The sequence below is a fragment of the Oculina patagonica genome, chromosome 7 (genome assembly GCF_052425735.1).
Source record: "Oculina patagonica isolate OP01 chromosome 7, crgOcupat, whole genome shotgun sequence".
NCBI classification, from domain to species: domain Eukaryota; kingdom Metazoa; phylum Cnidaria; class Anthozoa; order Scleractinia; family Oculinidae; genus Oculina; species Oculina patagonica.
Window position 1 is genome coordinate 24,901,597 of NC_135764.1, and position 22,468 is coordinate 24,924,064.

General features: G+C 39.2%; 2 protein-coding genes across 2 annotated transcripts; both read right to left on the bottom strand.

The window, feature by feature from the left end:
• Positions 1–11: 11 nt before the first annotated feature.
• Positions 12–3,749, bottom strand: LOC144660771 (pyridoxal phosphate phosphatase PHOSPHO2-like). Its single transcript, XM_078521499.1, has 2 exons — positions 3,621–3,749; positions 12–2,777 (listed from the first exon to the last, which is right to left on the bottom strand). The coding sequence occupies exons 1-2, from the start codon at positions 3,630–3,632 to the stop codon at positions 2,067–2,069; spliced, it is 723 nt and encodes a 240-aa protein (XP_078377625.1). The 5' UTR covers positions 3,633–3,749; the 3' UTR covers positions 12–2,066.
• Positions 3,750–7,640: 3,891 nt separating this feature from the next.
• LOC144660449 (transmembrane protease serine 9-like) lies at positions 7,641–22,220 on the bottom strand. Its single transcript, XM_078521069.1, has 11 exons — positions 22,100–22,220; positions 21,920–22,015; positions 19,859–20,091; positions 18,807–18,984; positions 15,878–16,070; positions 14,955–15,107; positions 13,817–14,101; positions 12,916–13,103; positions 9,692–9,887; positions 9,082–9,240; positions 7,641–8,448 (listed from the first exon to the last, which is right to left on the bottom strand). Exons 1-11 carry the CDS (start codon positions 22,149–22,151, stop codon positions 8,055–8,057), a joined length of 2,127 nt encoding a protein of 708 aa, XP_078377195.1. The 5' UTR covers positions 22,152–22,220; the 3' UTR covers positions 7,641–8,054.
• Between the last annotated feature and the right edge of the window lie 248 nt (positions 22,221–22,468).

Sequence of the window (22,468 nt, forward strand, 5' to 3'; positions counted from 1 at the left end):
CATTGTTTGTTGCAGTCAAACATTTCCATATGAAAGCCTTGCATGTATTATTCAATTAGCTAAAACAATCGCACAGTGGGCGTTAAATAACGGATAAAAACATTTATGATTTGAAAATGTAGAAAAAACATTTATGCTGAGCTTGAGTGAAAAAATTTCACTTCGTATCAGCTCATATCCAATTCGCAGACTAATTTTTCACTATTTTAACAAAATTTATCAAACTACTTAATATAATTATTCATGACCCTCCACTGAGTGAAAAGACAAAGAGCAAATTATATTTGGCAAGTGAGCTGACCTCAGCTACCAAAACAGTCAATTTGTTTGGCTTTAATATGAGCTTCCAAGTCAGATAACATTTCCCATGTGTTGTCCATACGTCAGGCTTTTAAAAAACAAATACCACATACCTGATCAGACCTTGAGAAATGAAGGCTTAAACACAGACAGAGAGAGCTCACGAACTCAACGATCTTGCGATCTTATGACAGAACATTTTATTAATTTTCAACACATTTTGCTTCTTACCAAATTTTCTGAACAAAAAGGCGGCTAAATTTAAGACCAGACCAAGCGAGCAGTGGAAATTGAGGCCTAAATTTTTCACAAATCCCACTAGGATAATTTCTCACCACCAGGGGGCGGAAATACTGATAAACAGTAATACAGTGGTAATACTTAAAAACAGTAGGTGGTGGTCATGTAACAACGGTGGATGTAAAAAAATAACTTGTTTATGGACATTGGCTTTTTTATAAATTTTGCAATAAATGGATACAGTGTCGATATAGTATTTTGTAGTTTTCCAGCAAAGTTTTTTGAGTCCACAAATTCCCAACAATCTCTTTAGATTCCTGTCAGAAAAATTTTCCATTTTCTCAAAACTTCATTCATAAGATTTACCCCTACCCACATAATGACTTTGCCTTCTCTCTACTTTAATATCGATAATGTATTAACCAAGACAAATTAATTACATTGTACCCTCGATATGTTTTTCCTCCTGTGTAAATTACAGTACATTGTTATCTCAGATACATAAAAAGCGATTTTGTTATGAAAAAAATGGAACATTGTTTATTTAAAGTCCAACATAAAACTAAAGTTTGAATCACACAAGAGAATCTTGGATGACAAAAACTGTCTAGACATGAATTCAAAAATAAAAAACTGACAGTGTTTTAAGCGCTCCCCTCCACCATCTCTGTAGCTTTAAGGACTTATAAATAAAAATAAATAAATTCAAATTATTTATTTGGACTTTAGTCAGTTAGAACTCTTAAAATACAGCCGCCGTGTTAATATCACTGATCTTGCTGGCCACAAGATTAATAAAATCCAAAAATTCATTTCTTCACTTGAGATTAGTCAAGAGTGCATTGCAAGTGGTGTTACATTTAGTGAAAGATTAACTAAAGAAGAAGAGAGTAGTAAGTGCCTGAAACCGAGGTACACGTACACCGTATTTACTCAAATAAGCGCCATGGCGCTTATTAAATTTTTCACATCTCAAGTGCGGCCCTTATTCGAGGGTGGCGCTTATTTGAGGGCGGCACTTATTTAAAATTTGGACGCCACAAAGAATCTAATCTTTCACAGTAATTGAAAATCGCGTCTTTTGATTGTCAGTCTTTGTCACTTGCTGAAGAAAGAAGTAGAGCTAGCTGTCCTGGCAAAGTTCATGGCCTTCACAACATTAACAGTACCACGTATTGCAAGAATGTGAATATTTAGAAGAACGGTAAAACAATCACTTTGAACTGCAAAACATTGCTTTTGATGAAGAATAAATGTCCAAGTTTGTTTTATAGTTGCTTTGTAGTGCTGTTATAAGTTAAATGGAATTCCTCAAATAAGCGCCGCATCGGGACTGCGGCGCTTATTTGGGGGCGGGGCTTATTATCTTTTTGTCCCAAATGCAGTGCTTATTCTAGGGCGGCGCTTATTTGGGGGCGGCGCTTATTTGAGTAAATACAGTATGAAGCTCTATAAACTTGAGGGTTAAGATAGAAACAAAAGTCATGTTAAATATGCACACTGAAAAACACCCACATAGGAGAAGTCTAAGCTTCACAAAGCCTTTGAAACAACTGCAGAACTTCAAAACCAGTTGTCCATGGAACAACTTCTGCATTGACCTCTGAACGCTTTTCACCTTGTAAACATTTTAAAAGTTTGTATCCACTCCGTGCCAAGATGTAATCTCCGTCTTTTAACGCCAGACAGGGGCAGAGATCCCCATGCCCATCCCCAACATAAACAATATGCTTGTAGCTTTGTTGATAATCAGCCAAGTGCTTCTGAAGAACTGTCGATTTGCAAAGATTCTGTGGACAATGACTGCAATCGTGCTTGTGATATCGCTCAACGTGTAGACGCCCACTACCGTCCCACTGTGCAGGGTTTGTGTAAATACCACAGAAAGCGTCACGCAAAAAGTCACGCTCTAGTATGTGATCAATAAAGTAACTGTTGGAATCAGATATGATTATTGTTGGCACATTTTGAGCCTGTAGAAAACTACAAGCTTCCTTCATTCCTTCTGTAAATTGCAGAGTTTCAAGACACTTTACATAGTCTTCTCTACTTAAATTTTCTGAGTGCAGAACGCCAAAGACTTTGTCCATGATGTTTGTCCAACACATTCCATTCTTCTGATGGTCTCGTATTAACTGCATGGTGGACGGGAGTAGTTTTGTTACCCATGTGTCTGTGTTGCCGTCTACAAGGGTGTGGTCAAAGTCGAAAATGGCCAAAACTTTAGACTGCTGCACCTATAGGATGGCATTGTTGTTTGATGTAAACTACAATGTATGTACTGGGGTAATACACAAACAGGAGAGGTGACAGTTTTTCATCACACTTCTGAACACTAGGAAGGTCAAAAGTATGGCATGCCACAGAGTATTTCAGGGATCAAGAGTAATAAATAGAAACCCACCAGCCAGAGTTGTAAAAATAGTTTTGCAACTGTCCTGGGAATAGCAGTGAGACCCATTTACATGATCAGCCATGAGTACCTCAGACAATCCTCCAACAAGTTTCCCTGGGCAAGCTATTTAAGTTTTCACTATTTTTTTAAAAAAAGTCAATCAACCATTTATAAGGATCAGGATCACGAACTTGTCAACGGGGCGAGACAATGCGGGGAGACAATTTAACTTTCCTGATAGGTGCACTGATAGAAATGCCCAGACATAAATGGGGCCTGAGAGGCTGAGAACCCGTAATCTTCCTATTACGATTGATATCATTTGGCATAGTTAACTCTGTCGACCAGGTTGCTTTCAAAGAAAAGTGTCGAGAAAGTTATAAACAACGATCTTATGTTATAAACAAAGATCCTTGCGCAGATCTCTAAAGATCCTCGAGGATCTTAAAAAGATTTTCACCAGGGTAGCTACCAAATAAATTAAAACAGATTAAAATCTTAGGTGGGATGGAAATCTACGCTGCGAGACGGCGATTCCGATGAATCGTCAACGAGAGAAAACGACAAGCCTCCTTCATTCCTGTAAATTGCAGAATTTCAAGACAAAGACGAAAGCGGCTAAAAATTGCGCCTTGACTAGCAAAAGCAAAGAGCATTAATATTAAGTTCCATTCTTTGTACAAACCTCGTTCGACATTTGTGCTATCCTCCAAAACCTAGGAACAAATTTCTCAAGTTTGGCCAAACAGTGAAAACACACTTGCCGCTATTTTCTATGCAGCCTGGCCATCTCTGCCCTAGTCTTCCGCGGAAAAGCATCGCAAGTCTCAAAAGCATCAACTGGGACTGGTACGTTAGCCTGCTAGCTGGCTTTTACGTCTGCTTGTTCATTGCGGGCCCAAGAGAGGCCCGCAACCTTAATTTTACGTTTTGCAGACGTTGTTTAGGCGTTGCTTTTGAAAAGATTTGCTGAGATTGTATCACAGATAAACCAAGACAACACGAATGATTAAACAACGGTTAATCTCGGAAAATGCGAGTTTACCAACCGAGGAAAATCACATCTCAATTCACACCGCGTTAGGCGATAGTAAACGATAGAAACATTTGCGACAATTAGAAAACGATGAAATCATGCATTCCTTGGGCGAAGCGTTACTCGGAATAAGTGTCTTTTGTCCAGTGATATATCGACACTGTCTGAGAAATTTTCGCGTCCTGTGGAATAATTGCCGTGAACATAAAGTGACCTAAGTTATTTGTTCTTCCGCCATGAACGGTTAGAATGCGAAAGGATACGAAAATGCGTCGTTCAAACAGGAAGTTAAGGAATTTTTTTCTTCCGTGTTGTCCCAGTACCTTCTCAGCCCATGGCCCACATGTTTAATACGAGGCTTTTTAAAGTTCATCTAGGCCCGCACTTTCTAACCTGTGGTTACCACTAGTTTGTAATATTTGTTTCATCTGTTTCAGTGGCTTCCCTGAAAACTAGCTATAGCTTTCTCGAAGCGAAGTGCTTGACAAATATTAAAACAACATTTACACACATCGGCCATTTGAAATCTCGGTCTTTTTCTGGGGCTTTACCTGAAGGCTGTTTTTCCAATGCTCAATATGAATTTAACGGAAATATCTTGCTCGCGTTTAAAGAAATCCAAATTTCACTCATTTTTATACATCTATGCTTTGCGGTGACGTCAAAGAGCTCAGCCTGAAGTTTGGCGGGAAAATTGAAATACTCGAAACTCTTTGTTTCTTCGTAGTGGCTTTTGTTTGTCAAAATGCCTGTTTTTGCAGCTCTATTCTGCTCAAACAGAGCTCCAAGAAATACAAAAAACAAGGAGTTTCGATTATTAAAATTTTCCCGCCAAACTTCAGGCTGAGCTCTTTGATGTCACGCATACATTACCAGCTCCAAGATGGCGGCGTTCAGTTGTCGAATTTTGGGAAAGATTTCGTAGGGTTATAGCGAACGTTGGAGGCTCAAATATTTTGTGAATAACATATCTTTGTGTAAACTTTATATTGGCGTAAAGAAAATAAATAGCCATTCTGGAGTGAACTTCTCCTTTAAAGTAATTGCCCCGAGAAAGAACTGAACCAACCTTTGCCTGCTGGTTCATAACCTTAAGGGGACTTCAACTTTGAAATCAAAAAGTGGGGTCACCACATTCGTTAAGGAGCAGAAAGACCTTGTATATTCCATATAACTCCTCTGTGAGTACTGGCAAAGAACACGTTTCCAGTGATAATTTATTTTTCAAACATAGAATTTGATCTGTTTTCATTTTACAGAAAGAATTTGATCGCTGCACCCAAAATATGAGAAAAAAATCAGGTCACCATACTCGTTTACGAGAATGCGACGATTTATTTCTCTCGCGCCCTAATTATAAGCCGCATAGAAAAAAGCCATCATTTTGGTTATGTGCGCGCGCTAATTACGCGTAAAATTTTGCGCATTAAGGGACCGGTCATTATTTATCGCCTGGGGGGGGGGGGGGAGCGGAGGATTTTTTTTTTTTGGGGGGGGGTCACTTGATATTTAGATAAACGAAGGGGGAATCAGTCGTAATTGAGAGCTCAAAAGGGGGATCACTGTTTCCATAATGCCAGTTTGAGAGCATACAGATAAATGTGCCCATTCTACTGGGAGATGATAGCATTTGCGGTCTTAATTGCAATTTGTTCTAACACATTTTAATATAACAAACGGATGCTGTTATACTGGGGAATGTGCACATTTCAATTTATAACGAGAACGTTTTGTGTTAACACTTCTATATTTTCCTTTTATAAAGTGACAACTGATATTCGTCTTTGAACATGACCGGTGAATACTTAATTGTGAACCATAACTCCTGATAACTGAAACATTGTGAAATAGCGTGTTTGTTTAAACATAACGGCATTTTTCACCTCTCCAAGAAAGGGCTCCTGTCTCAGGTCTATATTAAATCCAATTCAACTGCTTCATCCGCCTCATCTTGAGTCTAGTCATCCGATTCAACAACTTCATTTGCCTCTTGAGCCTCATCATCCAATTCAACAACCTCATTTGCCTTATGAGCTCATCATCGATTACAATTTTGTAAGGCAAAAGTACATTGACGATTGTATTGGATTCGATTCGACGACTTCATTTGCCTCTTGAGCTTCATCGTCCGATTAAACAACAATATTTAGTCCCTAGAGCAGTTTGACGTTGGATTTTGTGCCCTCAAAATGCCGCTACTTGATGTAGATTTTTTTGTTAACGCCATGCTAAAAATTCCCTTTCCTAGTAGCCACGGAAAAGGGTCTTTGATCCAAAAGCCTTGTTATTTTCTTAGCAAAGTCAGCATTGATGCTATCTACTGGGGAAACTCTATCAATCCCTTCGAAAATTTGTCCCGTAACCTCGATTGTGAATAGTGAATACTTTGTTTACCCTCGGATTGTAGAGTAGCTTTTTAACATAGCTAATATCTCCGAGCATTTCAACAGTACAACGGCACAATGGGCAAAGACCAGACCACAACACCGGGAACTTCGTGCCCTACTCTTTACGATAAGTGTGTGGGTTCTTTTACGTCCCCTGCTGACCATAACACTGAAGATGCAGGAGACGGGGCCTACGGTTTATCGTCCTTATCCGAGAAGACTAGAATATCTAACCATTTGCAGTTGTTATTGCAAAGGCAGCATATTCTCCTCAGTTATTTTAAGACCCTGAGTGTTGGTCCGGTCTGGGACTCGAACCCGAGACCTCCCGCACGGTAGTCCGGCGCTCTACCAACTGAGCTAACCTGTCGGCGGTTGAGGTCAAGAGGTTGAGGTTGAGGTCAAGTTTCCAAAGAGATGACGTGCCCTCTACTCGAGTTACTTCTCTTTGGTTTTTTGGACCTTCCTTTTTTTCTTTCTTTCTTCTTGACACTAAATAATTTCTTGGCATAAGAAAAATTCTTTGACAAGTCGATATGCGCTGTTATAAACCTGTCTGAAGCAGTCTGAGATTCCATGTACAGCGCAAGTGATTCGCCTTTGTGCTTAGAACTTCTAAATAGGCGAGCTCATCGCCTTCGAATGCAGCTCTTTAAGCCTGAAATGAACTTTTTAATGTTTTGGCACACTTCGTATTTCTCACTCTTTAGTACATTATTCGCTTTGTTTAGTTGGACAGCTCCTCTATATTTAGCACCCATCGCATTTGGCTCTTGTTCAAGCAGGTAGTTCCTAAACGTAGATTACTTGTAACGAAACACAGATTCATAAGTTTGTTGGGCAATGCTGTTTACAAAATCAGTGGGTTTGGCAGTAGCTATTTTTGCCAGGGCTCCATATCTAATAACTGAATATGACGAATATGGGTGCAAAGGCATCGAAGGAGGGGGGGGGGGGGGGATCACGAAAGTTATCGATGGTAATGAGGGGGAATCACTTCAATGAAATAACATTTAAAGGGGGATCACCTAAATTTCACCATGTTTAACCCAAAAACCTCCGCTCCCCCCAGGCGAAAAAAAACGACCGGTCCCTAAGGATGCGCAATGCAATACAGAGCAATGGCCTTAACTAATTTTTGGAGGTTTCGTCCGAATTAAAAGTAGGCATTTTTCTACATTAGAACAATGAGTTAAAATATCGCATTGCTTGTATGAATGCTGGCAGGTTGAGCGCCCATTCACCTTGGGACACTAACTACTAGAGTAACTTATGCCTGTAGGACATTTTCAATGCTTTTATTATTTATTCCAATCAACGTTACAACTGCTAAAGTGCCTCTTAGACTTCCAGCCGTTATATTCTTTCACCTCACAAAGGACTTTAAAAATCATCGCCAAACCTTAAATCATGCTCATTAACAGCAAATAATAGCGTGATTTGACGGAATCCATGAAAAGGGAGTTTAGCTGAGTTTGCCTCTACAGAGCAGTTAATATGTTTTGTTCTTACATTTGCTATTCTAATTTATTAATGAACTGACAGTATAAAGCCCTTTGATGACCATGAGCTCGCATAAGCGCTTTCATCCTCAATCGTAAACGGAATAAGTCAAGAGCCTTTGCAGATAACTGGCTAGATTACCACTATCGATTAGTTCCCAGTTATTTAATCATTTCCCCGTCTTCGCTGCTTTTTAGTTGCTGCTGATCTTTTCATTGATCCATTTGTTGATATACGTCACCCTGGCATAGACACCAGGCTTCCCGGCATCAGCGCATCCGTACCCCCAACTGGTGACACCGTGGACACTGTAGCTACCGTCAGAGCCTCTGCAAACCATGGGCCCACCGCTGTCACCCTGGCATGAATCCTTGCCTCCTTCAGGATATCCCGCACACACCATTGAGTCGTGGATATTTTTTGAGCCATAGGCCTTTATGCAATCAGCTTGACTGACTATTGGCACATGGGCTACTTGGAGCTTGTCCGGTTGGCTTCCACCCGACTGCAAGGTGCCCCAGCCTGTGATTGCGCACGATGTTCCAGGGATTGGGTCAGAAGCAGGGAAGCATGCGATGCCAGTGTAGCTTGGTCATGAAATAAAATGATAACAAAACGTAATACACAGTCAGATATGATATTAAACTGAAAGAGAATATTACAGGATTAGTCAAAATAACAAACCTGCACAATTACTCAGGTGCGAGGCGCGGAGGCCTAATGGTTAGCGCGATCGACTCCGAGTCGAATGTCCCGGGTTCGAACCCTGGCCGGAGTGCTGCGTTGTGTTCTTGGGCAAGAGACTTTACTCTCACAGTGCCTCTCTCCACCCTGGTGTAAAAATGGGTACCGGCGAATTTACTGCTGGAGGGTAACCCTGCGATGAACTAGCATCCGATTCAGGGGGAGTAGAAATACTCTTATTCGCTTAATGCTACAGAAACCGGGATAAGCTCCGGCTGGATGGGCCACTGGGTTCGGACACAGACTTTACCTTACCTTTTTACAATTACTCAGAGAGTAGAATATGTTATTCCGCAATATCCCTCTGAATCACCACGCTCAAAGAAAATTATTAATCGCATCACAGTTGCGCACGATTTAACTGACTACGTGCGTGGGCAAGATAACACTGTAGTTTCATCTTGAGATTCAGTAAAACAATGACGATGACAACAACAACAACATAAATAGTACTCAAACTACAGGTTTTTACTTACTCGTCCAGATTAGCAGGCCTTTCAAGTTTCAGAAGTGCAACATCGTGGCTCATTTGCAATGGCTTGTTGTAGGATTCGTGCTTGATGATGTTTGTAAGTTTAAACTTCTGCTCAGTTGAAGATGTGGATGAACTTTCAACTCGGTGATGTGCGCCCATTCTTAAAGTAGAGAAAAAAAAGTTTTAAAAAATCGCTAACCATTTTTAAAGGCTTTTCCGTAGGTTGGAAAGAGACAGAACAGTGTTAAGTATACGCACGTTGGTAACTTATTGGTATTTGGTATTTGGTATTCCTTCATTGCAGGCAAAAGCGTGCGTACATAAGTAAAACAAATGAAAAACAAAAACGATAAGTGACCACACATTTGACCCATTACTAACTGAAACTTACAAGGCCAAGTCTTGTAAAAGCACCGCCGACCTGTCTATTTATTAACAGTGAGGGTAGAAAAACGCAAAAAAGAGAGAGAAAAGCTCAAAGCCACATTGCTTCGAAAGTTTAGCAGTGACCTTATTAGCTATGCCTTAATTGAGAATTTGGTAAATAAACTTATTTCCAAAAGGAGAAAGAAAAACAACCAGTTAAAACGAGTTTAAATGGCCAATCTTACCGAACAATGATGTCTTTAGGTCTGGAGCGTTCCACGCAGTGAGCTGCAGTGAGTACCCATTGCCTATGCACCAATGTTCCCCCGCAGAACTGCGATCCACTTCTAGCACTTGCCAGCAGCGCTTGCCAAGGCCAGTCACCTCTTCCAGCTTCCTGGCCGCCAACAATCCTTGCAGCAGACCCTTTACCACAGACTCCTGTCAAAAGAGTCATATTCAACGAAAGAACTTCAATTCTGAAGATTCATAATTTATCATACTTTATCACGAAAATCACTCGCCTGTTTTTTTTACATGTACGCCAATGTATTTTTAAAAATACCTTGGCAAACAAGGTCCACTATTTAACAATTATTCTACGAGCGTGCGTTGGCTATGAGATGGTAGATAGCCAACGGGGCGCGTAGCGCCAAGTTGGCTATAATGATTTCATATGCAAAGCGCGAGTGGAATAATTGTTTTATTAAAAACACCCAAAGAATTGCAATATGTTAGCTCCCAAGCTGTTTTCGTTGACGCGTATCGGCTACCATATTTGTGATCAATCTATATGAGCTTATATACTATTGGCTGTCAACCAATCAAAACGCAGTAACTGCAATATACCATGGCTAGTTTTAAATAATCTACTATAACGAGAACCAAGAAAGCCCTTTTCATTTGTAAATAGTATCACATCTAGTCAGTTTAAAGTATTGTAGACTAACTAGTACTTTGTAACTTTGTTTTTTTTTTTTTTCACTAAAACAGCTTTTTCCGACCTGTGGGCGCATGGTCATGGTTTCGACAATTATGCCATATTTCCTATACCGTGAATGATCTAATAAACGCCCGGGGCGTCTATTAACTTTTAGGGGTCCTGAGGGGGGCGTTAAATAGATATGAGGCGTTTATTAGAGAGAGGCGTTTATTGCAATTTTACTGTAACAACGACAACAAAACAAAAAAAATGCGTAGTTTGCTCTAGGGCTTTCCACAAGTTGCTCGAGATTTCCCAAAAAGTTGCCCGTAATTTCTCAAAAAGTTGCTCAAAAGTTGCTCCAAAAATCCAAAAAAGTTGCTTCTGATAATAAAAGTTGCTCCAAAGTTGCTCCAAAAAATCCAAAACGCTGCTTCTAATCAAGAGAATTTCTCTAAATATTTGCTAATTCCCCTTTGAGAGTAAGATTTCTAAGCAGTTTTATGCAATTTCTCAGCAAAAGAAGTATCTAAATAACATATTAAGGGGAAAATTTTTTAAATAACAAGGATTTCTTTAACTGAGAAAAATCTTGAAGATATCAATGACGTCATGTTTGCTGACGAGATTTGTAATGTTTTAATGCAAAATGAGCCGAAAGTTGAAATGTCTTCAGATGTTCCCCGAAAGTCTTCGGCAAACTTCGTAAATCTTCGGAAACGTTCGTATTGCCTTTGAACAACACTCGGATAATCTTCGGAGATCTTCGGTCTACAAATTGCTCAAAATGCAACAAGTTGCTCGAGAGGAAAAAAGTTGCTCGAAGGTGAAAAAGTTGCTCGAATCATGAAAAGTTGCCAAAAAGTTGCCGAGCAACTTGTGGAAAGCCCTAGTTTGCTCGCGGAATAAGATAGAAAACAGAGTGCGAATTGGAGACTTATCTAATTTGCACTAATGCAAGCCTAGAGACGTCGTTTATAGTTCGATATCGATGTCTTCATCGTCATAGGAATCCACCATGTTGGCATCGTTGGCCTCTTCGATGTCCGAATCAAGAAAAAACTAAATACATTGCGTGATTTTACTTTATGAAGCGTTTCCTTGGTTTTCGAGGCGATTTTTAGGAGGCGTCTATTAGACACGAGGCGTTTATTAGAAAGGGGCATCTAATAATAATAATCTTTAATGAGGAGACTTTTTCTTAAATAGGTGGTTTTCAAAAAAGACCTCGGTGTCGGGCTGTGTACCCGACATAATCCGCATCACACAGATTACATGAAAAAGAATAAACCGACGCAATGGTGATTAACAATCGTTGGCTTGAGTTCTTTTGGTTTAAGCTCTTGTTCCAGTTTTCGTCAGCATTGCGTTGTTTATTCTTTTTCATGTAATCTGTGTGATGCGGATTATGTCGGGTACACAGCCCGACACCTACACAAACGCATTGCTGAGCACAAATCATCGGCGATTGGAAAGCATTTCAAAGAATCTCATGGCGATGTGAACCTCCTAAAGGAAAACCAATTTCGTGTCCTGAAAAAATGCCGAGGAAAATTTGACTGTCTCATTTACGAGATGCTATTCATAAAGAAACTGCGACCAAATTTGAATACGCAGGCGGACTCTATACGTGCTAAACTCTTTGTTTGACATTGAACATTTTTCACTTCACAACTTTTATTAATTATTCTCTATTGTCTATTTTTTAGTATTTATACATCTAATCACATATTTTCTTTGCTTGATAATGACGTTAAGTCAACGTCGAAACGTCGTGGTCTTTTTAGAATTTTTTAAACGGAGTTTATAATGTTTTTAGGTAATATATTATCGCAAATTTTTATTGTAAAGTGTTTTACTAAATCACTACTTATACGTGTTCTTAAATTAAGAAATTAAAAACCTGCCACTTAGCACGACAGACGAGGCGTTTCTTAGATAAGAGGCGTTTATTTGAGAGTGAGCGTTTATTAGATCCTTTACGGTACACGTTCTTTGTAGTTCTGGCCTCTTAGGGTTCTTATAACCAATTTATCAGTTATTGTCAATTCTGACTACACCAACACGAGACATTCAATGTGAAGAGTTTATTGAGGATGCGTCAGTCAGTCATCTGATGCAAAATGTATCCTAATACAGTCATTTGATGCAAAATGCATCCTGATTACAATCTTGAATCTAGCAAGAATATTAAGGTGTGTGCTACGCCAGATACGAAAAACCACTAAAATCCACCCTCAAGAAGTGGCCAAAAATAAGTGGAAACGTATTCCTCATCTAATGCAGCAGCACGAGAACCCGAGGAAAGGGCACGCAATAATCTAGAGCATTTTTCAATAGACTTGTTACAAAAGCTGAACAAACAACTCTTAAAGAAAAAGAAAAGCAAGCGAAGACGAGGACTGACGACGTAGAATGACCTAAAACTCCCGCAAAACCTATATATACCTAAACATCCCATAACAACCCGCGAACCTCAATCGTGCTGTCAGAATAGTAATTTCTGTCTTATTCATTCATTCAAACGTCAGAAATTACATTTTTTACCTTGTGGTGGATTTGTTCCAGGTGGTGGTGGCAGTGTGGTGGATGGCGCTACAGTAGGCTTCCCTGGTTTTCCAATTCCTGCCTTTCCTCGGATCCAGTCCACAAAATAAGACACTCTTGCGTACACACCGTATTTTTCTTTAGCTGCGCAGCCGTGACCCCAGCTGGTCGCGCCATAGAGGTAAAATCTATTCAGAAGTTAAAAATGATGGCAATGTTTCATGTACGGGAACAGAAACCATCTATATCAAACATTGTAAATTTACTAGCGTGTTTAATGACAACGGCGTCCTCGTTAGACAATTCAGGGAGGCGTTCGGTGGCCTAATCCCCACTTTACTCTCATAGTGCCTTTCTCGACCCAGGTGCATAAATGGGTACCAGCGACATAATACTGGGGGGTACCCTGCAAGGGACTAGCATCCCATTCAGGGGGGACGTTTTTGAAATATTCCTAGCCGCTTAATGCCATCGAAACCGGGATAAGCTCCGGCAGTATGGGCCGAGTGGCCTATCGAGGTAAAAACTGATCCCTTTTTAATTTTAATCGGGTATTGGGAGGGGCCTAAGAAGACTTTTATTTAACATAAATACCAGGTAAAGTCAATTTGAGCTTTCCTGGCGACCACCTCAAGGCCGCTTGTGTAAAAATCACAGGTATCTCTCAGCCAAAAAACTATAAGTATCCACGTATTGCCTGCGCGAATGATTTATAGAAAACACTGACTCAAGACAAGATTTTTCTCGCTGACTTTAAATTAACTTTTCCATAGATACGGTAATTAATATTATCCTAGATGTTTTTTCTTCTGCTTGTTTTCCAGTAAGAGAGGCCGGAGCACTAAGATAAATGCTTGGAGGGAGTTGTTGTACCGATTGCATGGTGGTTAGACATTCCTACCTTTCAAGGTTACCATCCTTTTTCCCACAGACAAATGGTCCCCCGCTATCCCCCTGACAGGCATCTTTGCCTCCTTCCTTAAGGCCAGCGCAGATCATAGTACTGTCAATAGCCCCTTTGTATGCTTTGTTGCACACGTCCTGGGAAACAGCTGGAACATCCACTTCATGTAACACGGCAGGTGCCGACCCTCCGGATGAAAGAGTGCCCCAGCCGGTTGTCCAACACTTTTGTCCATGCGCTGGATCAGGAACAGACTCCGGAAGGCATACCAAATTTACGTGGCTGCGTTTGAGCAAGAAAAAGCGCTAACACTGATTCAAACACAGATTGGTCAATTATCTCCATTATTTTGGCTAGGTTGTTCAGAGGACAGATAATATTATCCAGTAGTTTTAAAAAGGGACTGTGTGATGGATTTTAGCCCGCAAATTTAGGCATGGGAAATGACAATCTAAATAGGTGAATTATAAGAAATAACCTATTAAAACAGTGAAAGATCATTTCTAAAACACTGCAAATACAAAAGAAGGTATGGATGACAAAGATTTGAATGGATTGCGAATTGGGGTTTTTGAAATATTGCCGGTTGGGGTGAACAGTTTTCAAAGTTAATCTCGTTTGCTTGTAACTTTATAATTAACGCCCAGGAGACAGATTTGGTTGAAAGTATCAGGTCTGTACGGTGTTCCTTGCTCGAGTTATCCGTCAAAATGTTCAACACAAATTTAGAGAGCACAGTGTGAGACGCCATGTTGGAGTCCATGTGAAGGGGCACCAAGATGGCCGCCGGAAATCAATGAAAACATCTGGCATTCACTTCTGCTATAAAAGGGAAATCAGGTCAACTTCGTGAACACGTAAACATTCACAAAAACATTTCTTGTAAAACCTCAATTGTTCAGATCGTTAAAAATAAAAATAACAGGATGAGGCTTTTTTTAGTATGCGTGACAGCCTTCAGGCGGCCATTCTGATGTCTGTGGCGCAAACCTTCAATAAGTTATATATTAAGAACGTCTTATAGCCAGGGAACGATAAAAAATCAGGGGCCTCGCGATTCTGGATTAAGATTTTAGATGACGTCACGTGAAAACAAAGAATAGTGATCTCAGTAAATTATTCTTGTACATTTTACCTGCTTAACTTGGCCTCGCGTTCTAGTTTTAGAAGCGCAACATCGTGGCTTTGGGTGTTCTTGTTGTATTTGTCGTGAGAAATTATCTGAACGACTTTAAAGTCTTGCACGATCCCATTTGGTTTCTCGCCTTTTCGTTTGTGTGCTCCTAGTCTGCAATAAAGAAAGTTTCAAAAGCCAGTGTAAATATTTGCATGAAATGTTCATGTGACAACAGCTTGGTGCAGTTTTTCCACACCCGAATTTGAATGAACAAATTGCTATTTAACAAGTTTTTAACTTTAGATAAATTTGCCACTAAACAATTTAGTAGCAGAGGAACCCAAATTATTATTTGTATGATTATGACCAAGTTGATTATAAAAGGTGCTGAAATGCCTTTGTATAAAGTGCATCAGTAGTAGCTGTTATTTTTGTCTGTGCACGCTACAAGAATGCAAACGAATTTATTCGAGATAGCAGTTAGGTCCGAAGAAACGCAGAAAGTCAAATATAAACAAAATTCAGAAGGAAAGTTTTAAAATACGTTATAACAGTCAAAATATAGTTACATTTACTAAAGAATATTCCAAGATTTGTTTATAATAACCTTTACATTGGCCATCAAATCTCACTTATGGGAGGCGCGGTGGCCTAATGGTCAGTGCACCAGACTCCGGATCGAGCGGTACGGGTACAAGCCCTGGCCGGGGTCACTGTGTTGTGTTCTTGGGCAAGACATTTACTCTCATAGTGCCTCTCTCCACCCAGATGTATAAATGCGTACCGGCGACATAATGCTGGAATCGAAAGGTACCCTGCTATGGACTGGCATCCCATTCAGGGGAAAGTAGAAATATTCCTAGCCGCTTAATGCTACGGAAACCGGGGTAAGCTCCGGTAGTATGGGCCCCATGGCTCGAGGCTTCCCCCTTTTTTCTCACCTCACTTGCATGCTTTTAGTGCTTTCGCCATCGACACAATGAGCAGCAGTTAGTACCCACTGAGATGAAATCAGGGAGCCTCCACAGAACTGGTTCTTGTTATTGTCCATCAGAAACGCCTGCCAAGGCCATTCATTAATCTCGGCCGCTTGTCCACCTACTATGCGTTGTTTTCCTTTAAGACCACACGATCCTGATAAATAAATGTGATCAGTTAACAAGACCTGAAGAAACGAAATAACTGAACTAAATATACAGTGAATAAATGATCCTCGCAGTGTATTGGGAAAAGAAGAGAAACCAGAAAAATTCTGGCTTCAACGGCCACACTTTGGGAGCAAGGTCAATTGTGAGTTCATATGCTCCCGTGAAGGAATAAAATGACGTAGAGTATATAAAATAATTAATATGTGTGAACTGCGGATGAGACGTAAAGTGAAGAAGTGATCCTCGCAGTGAATTGTAATTAAGGTCATTGCGCTGTATTGCATTGCGCAGAATTACTGCGCAGAATTTTACGCGTAATAAGCGCGCGCACATAAACAAAATGGCGGCTTTTTCTATGTGGCCATGGATAGTAATGATGTGGCTTAGCCCGCGAGAGAAGTAAATTGTCGCTTTCTCGTAAACGAGTCTGGTGACCTATCAATTTTTTTTTTACATATTTTGGGTGTAGTGATCAAATTCTTTCTGTAAAATGAAAACAGATCAATTCTTGTGTTTGAAAAATAAATTATCGCTAAAAACGTGTACTTTGCTAGTACTCGCAGAGGAATTTTAAAGGAATTCTATGGAATATACAAGGTCTTCCTGCTACTAAACGAATCTGGTGACCCCCCTTTTTTATTTCAAAATTTAAGTTCCCTTAACGTAATAAACCAGTAGGCGAAGTTTGGTTAAAAAATTGTGTTCAGTTCTATTTCAGGGCAATGACCTTAAAGAAATAGTAAAGATCATACGCAGTTTACATATATGAATTATTTCATATACATAATAATTTATACATTTATATAGCGCTAAAACTATAAATATTCTAAAGCGCTGTTTACAATATGTAAAAATAATATAAAAATATAAAAATTATAATGAACCTACATACAAATCAAACTAGAAACAGTGTGATTTAAAGGTTAAAACGCTTAAACGCGAAATGCTTTCTTAAAAAGGAAAGTCTTCAATTGACTTTAAAAGTCTCCACTGATGACGCTTTGCGAATGTCAACAGGAAGCTCATTCCACAGGGAGGGGCCTGCCTTGGCAAAGGCTCTATCCCCAAAAGATTTCAGCATTGTCTTAGGGACAACTAGCATATCGTGGCCATTGGAACGCAAGTTGTACCGACCAACAGGCTTGGCCTTCAAAAGGCCAGAGATGTAAGGCGGAGCTTTCGCATGAAGGGCCTTGTACACCAGTAGCAGTATCTTAAACGTCACCCGGTACCGAACAGGAAGCCAGTGTAGTCTACTTAAGATGGGAGTAATATGGTCAAATTTAGGGACCAAGCAGACCACACGTGCCGCGGCATTGAGAACCCTTTTTTTTACAATAACTGAGCGAATTCTCGCGCGCTGATTGGCTAATTTTTATTGTCAATAAGAGTACAGACGCATGAAACTCGCAGCTGACGCAATCAGCGAAGGTTTTGTCAAACTTTTCAGCGCTGATTTAGCGCTGTATTCTTGATGAGGCGAGAATTATACCACAAAACAAGAAGTCTTCAATGAGGAAATCACCTTAAATTTATCGGTTAAAACTTAAGAAACCAGTGCGACCTGAGAGCGAAGAGAACTGGATGTTTATTGAGGATTCAGACCGAAAATCGGCGGTGAGCGAGAATGTGTGCTGTCAATGAAATTAGAAAGCTGAACCACGTTTCAGCAGATTATTTTGTGAAAACTTTTCAGTGGATTAAAGGTTAGTTGAACAATTCGCATTTTCCGTCGTGTATTTCTGGTGGTATTCTTACCAAACTTTTAATAATTGTAAACTTAGATTTCACAACCAAACAGCTTGCAGCTATTGAGGAACGAATGTGACACCTTCATCCTTTTTTCCTCCATTAAACAAACGATATATTGACGGAAAAAAGAAAACCTGAAAGGGCGAATTTCGTTTCTCTATCAATGTCACTATCTGTCGTATAGATGAAGACGTAAAGGAAACTGACTATACATGGTCAATTGACTGTCGAAGTTCTGGTTGACTTCCCCGTCCAGTGTTAAAGTTTGTAATTTCACGTTACTGCTGTTACGCAGATTGCTACGAATAGTGTCAAGGTGTATAATGCAAGTGTAGCACTATACTGTATTAACCATTACGCAGAGGATACCAAAGGGGGTCGTATCCCGTTTCACGCACAGTTAACCAATCCGCACGAACTTGAAACAGCAGAATCACGGATCACGTTTCTTTCTAACTATTTTTCACGCGTCACGGTCTAGCCGTATTTTCACGCGTCACGGACTATTTTGCCCTTTTCACGTGTCACGCATAAACCCTTGCCCCCCTCTACGCATAGAGCAGTTTTAAAAACCAAAACCAAAGTAATTACTCTGGCCAATCACAATCCAGTGAACCAATCAAAACTCGAAGCAAATACATGTAGCTGGCACGAAGCGCGGGAAAACGTGCCGGCGAGCGAGTCACGATTGGTTTTGGTTTTACTCCTGATTGAATGAGAAAGTGGCGCGAGATTTTTAAGCCAATCACTAAGCGTAGTAATGCAAAACCAAAGCAAACGCAATTTACTTTCGACACTCGAGTAAAAACCGCTCTAAATAGTGTTTTCTGTAATTAATGAAAATCGGACTCGATCATTGCCGTCGTCTTTGGACTTTGGTTTGATTTGGTTTGACAACATGAAAAAGTATCTTCTTCGTTTCAATTTACGTTTGTGACATATAACAAAAAAAAAAACTATTGTAATGTACCTTTTGGCGGAGCCGTACCAGGCACTGGCGGAGTGTTTGGTGGTGGGGGAGTTGGATGATCTGTAGATGGTGTCGGTTGTCCTGTCGGGGGACTGGGTCCACAACTATCCGTGAACGATATGTCGTCGATGGCTATAGAACCTCCTCTCCTTTTTCCCCGGACACCGTAAAACGTAATCTGAAATAAATGTCCGTACAAATTGCAACAACAGTACAAATCTTAGCAACAAAACTGAACAATAAAATTTAGCAGGACATCATTTTCCAACAAGATTGATTAATAAAAGGTGGCTACGCATTTTTAATCACGTAGTTAATTGTTCTCTATTTCAATTTATAATTTTATTCCTCTCTTAAGTGTCTCGATACTGTTTTTACGGGCCATGCAAAACTTTACTCTAAAACAGTTTTTTTAAGTCTTCTGTTAATTAGGTTGATAAACGAACTACACCAGTTGCTGGTCTTATATTGGCAAAGGTCACAGCATGAAAATTGGGATTTACATTAAATTTAAGGTGGTTAAATCTGGTTTAAAGTCGGTTATCCAACTTTACACCATCAATTAAATGTTGTTAAAGATGGTTAAACCGACCTTTACACTACCGTGTGTAAATGTGATTTAAAGTTGTCTTAAAATTTTTAGTCTCTTTAGGCAATCTTTAAACTTGAGTGTAATGCTGGCATAAAGGTCAGCTTAAAAAAAATGTTAAGTCGGCGTATAGCTGAATAAATTCCAAATTTACGCCAGCTTTGTTTGAGCTTTACACCACGGTAAAGTTATATTTTCATGCTGTGGGAATTTTTAGGAAAATCGCTATTGCCATGACAACGATAGACTCAAAAAGGGTAAAATGTCAATTTTTGCTTGATCCAGATTTCATATAAAAAAGCTAATACTAATATCTTAGATAAAAGCCTCTTTTAACTATTATGTTTTATAAGTAAAAGTTACAAAACAGAAAGAATTTTGTATATTTAAAAAAAAACACATGTCCATGAGGTTTCTTGATTGGCACTTCATAATTTCCTGACGTTATTGGTGGGACGCATACCTTTCTCTTTGCCCCAGTGATCTCGACTTGCTCCTTGTGCCAATCTGTATCTTTAGGTCCTTTCAGCTCCAGTATTGGCTGTTGATCATTGTCAACAATCAATTCAATTGACCCAGCTCCGTTTCCCCTCATGTTATACCAAAATGTCAGACATGTATCACCGGTGAACTTGATATACAGACCAGCATCGTCATACCGCATGCCTTTCCTTGCGTCCATGTGCATAAAGTAACCTACCACCAGTAAAAAGGTACAATGATACTTTATTACATAGAGGATAATACATGGTTGCGCGGAGATATGAAATTTATCTTCGAGTGTTCAAATCGATATCCCATGATCCCAAGCAACCATGTATTATTCTGTTTATTATATAAACCTGCTAATAACGAAGCTTTTGACAATTTTCCGAAGATTTCAGAAGATTTTCCGAAGATTTGCAAAGATTTTCAAAATGTTGTCCGAAGGTCGTACGAATGTTGACAAGCATTTTCCGAACTTTTCCGGAGATTACCGAAGATTCTCGAGGAAGATCCGAAGATGTTTAGACTTAGTATCGATAAGCTTTGGCTCATTGAGCATTCAAACAAGGCAAACTATCCGAGCTGATTGGTCAAAAATGATATCACACGTGAGGATATCATTTTTATCCACACGTGTGATACCATTTTTATTGATTTGCTACCACTCGCTATACCACTGCAGTTTATATAATAAATAGATATCTCTATTATCGTAGATATAGCAACTTCGACACAGATTCAAAACTGTTTGACTCGGTAGGCATTCCTTAAGATGTCTGGGGTCACTTATCTGGTCAAAGCCCCCCAAAAATTACAAAACAGTCGAGGACTTAACTCGATCAAGAGCAACATCAGAAAAGTGGATTTGTACGGACTCACTAGCTGATGTGTACTGAAATACATAACATAGTACTTATGCAATAGTTAGTTTAGTGATAGGTCTCCTTGTACATTAAACCTCTAGTGATTTTGGCTGCTTTAATAATTTTAATATTCTTATTTTCTAGGTGTCAGTGTCCCATGAGCTTAAAGCTAAATACATTGACACTTGAAAAAAAAAAATATTTTCTTTTTATTTATATCAGTGAGCTCTCAATTACTGCTCAAGTTTATGGAAGGGCCCCAACCTGTGACAATTTACTATATTGCCAAGGGAATTTTTATATCTAACTCCAACTTCACGTGGTGAATGATCAGAACAAAAATTAATTTTTGTAACAGCTCCCTATTGGTGATAATGAAAGAAACTTGAAGCAATGATTTGGCATAAACATTTTTGCTTTAAAAAATATATCCAAAAATGTTTTTCGAAACTTTGCCTCTAAAACAATTGTTTCTGAGTTATTTTACTTTGTTTGAAGTTTTATATTTGCAGGCAATTATCCATTGCATTCCGAAAAGTAAATGTATACCTATTTTCCTTTCCTTTCCTTACGCATTTTGCACTGTTATTGTTGTACAAAACAAGCGGTTCCACATATTTTCAACTGGAGAATGTGTAGATATTCAGAAACAAACTAATCATCTGATTTCTTACACACTGTAACATTACCAAGAGTAACATTGAAATATATGATAATTTTCATTTTTTTAATTACATCTTGCAGAGAACGAACCTGGTAGGGCTACGGGAAATGTTCTCGTATATGAGTTAAGTTTATTTTTTTAAGTTTTGTCAAGCTATATGTAACTTAATGTTTGCAAAAAAAAAAATCCATTGTAGGGATCCAAATGACAAAACCCCATAGCTTCATTGCAACCACTTGTGTCTCTCGGGCGTTATTGTCTAAAGTCACAAGCAAACGAGACTAACTTTTAAAACCGGCTGTTCAGCTCAACAATATTTTTAAAAAACCAATATTCCAATCCGTTTCAATCTTCGTCTCTTTCGGCCATCCGTACCTTCTTTTGTATTTGTTGTGTTATTGAAATGTCCCTTCACTGTTTTAAGAGGTTATTTTTATATTTCACCGAAGTTGATGATCATTTCCTATGCCTTAATTTGGCTAAAATCCGTGACACAGTCCCTTTAACTGACCTTTTCCGCTGTGAGTCATTCCCTGGCGACGAGTCCATTTTATCGCGCTGCTTAAATCGTTTCTCCAGCCGCACTTTCCATTTTCAAAATCACAATCTACAAAATAAAGACAACAGTTTTATTATGAAACAGGATGCAATAATATTAAAGTGAAATGAATAAAACAATTCTGTAGGATACCTTTAGCAAGTGAAACCGCCAACAGGCTTAACAGTACGAAGAACAGCATCATGACAATGGTCCAAGCAACTGTAACCCTTACCCTAACGCATGTAACTATATAACGACAATGTTAACTTAACACAAGCTGAAACTATTCACTTCCATTCAGTATCAAACATGGATACATTAAGTTATTTGCCAAAACGTTACACAACATTTACTGTGTTATGATTTACTTATTTAGGTTTACTTATGTTCAAAGTGGTTCGACGTCACACAGCGTGTTTGACGAAAGCTAAAATGTATTATAATGAGTCATAAAAAGACATGAAATAGTCATAAAATAGTGTCTTTAAATTAAACTTACCTGTAGTGCTATGGAAGTGT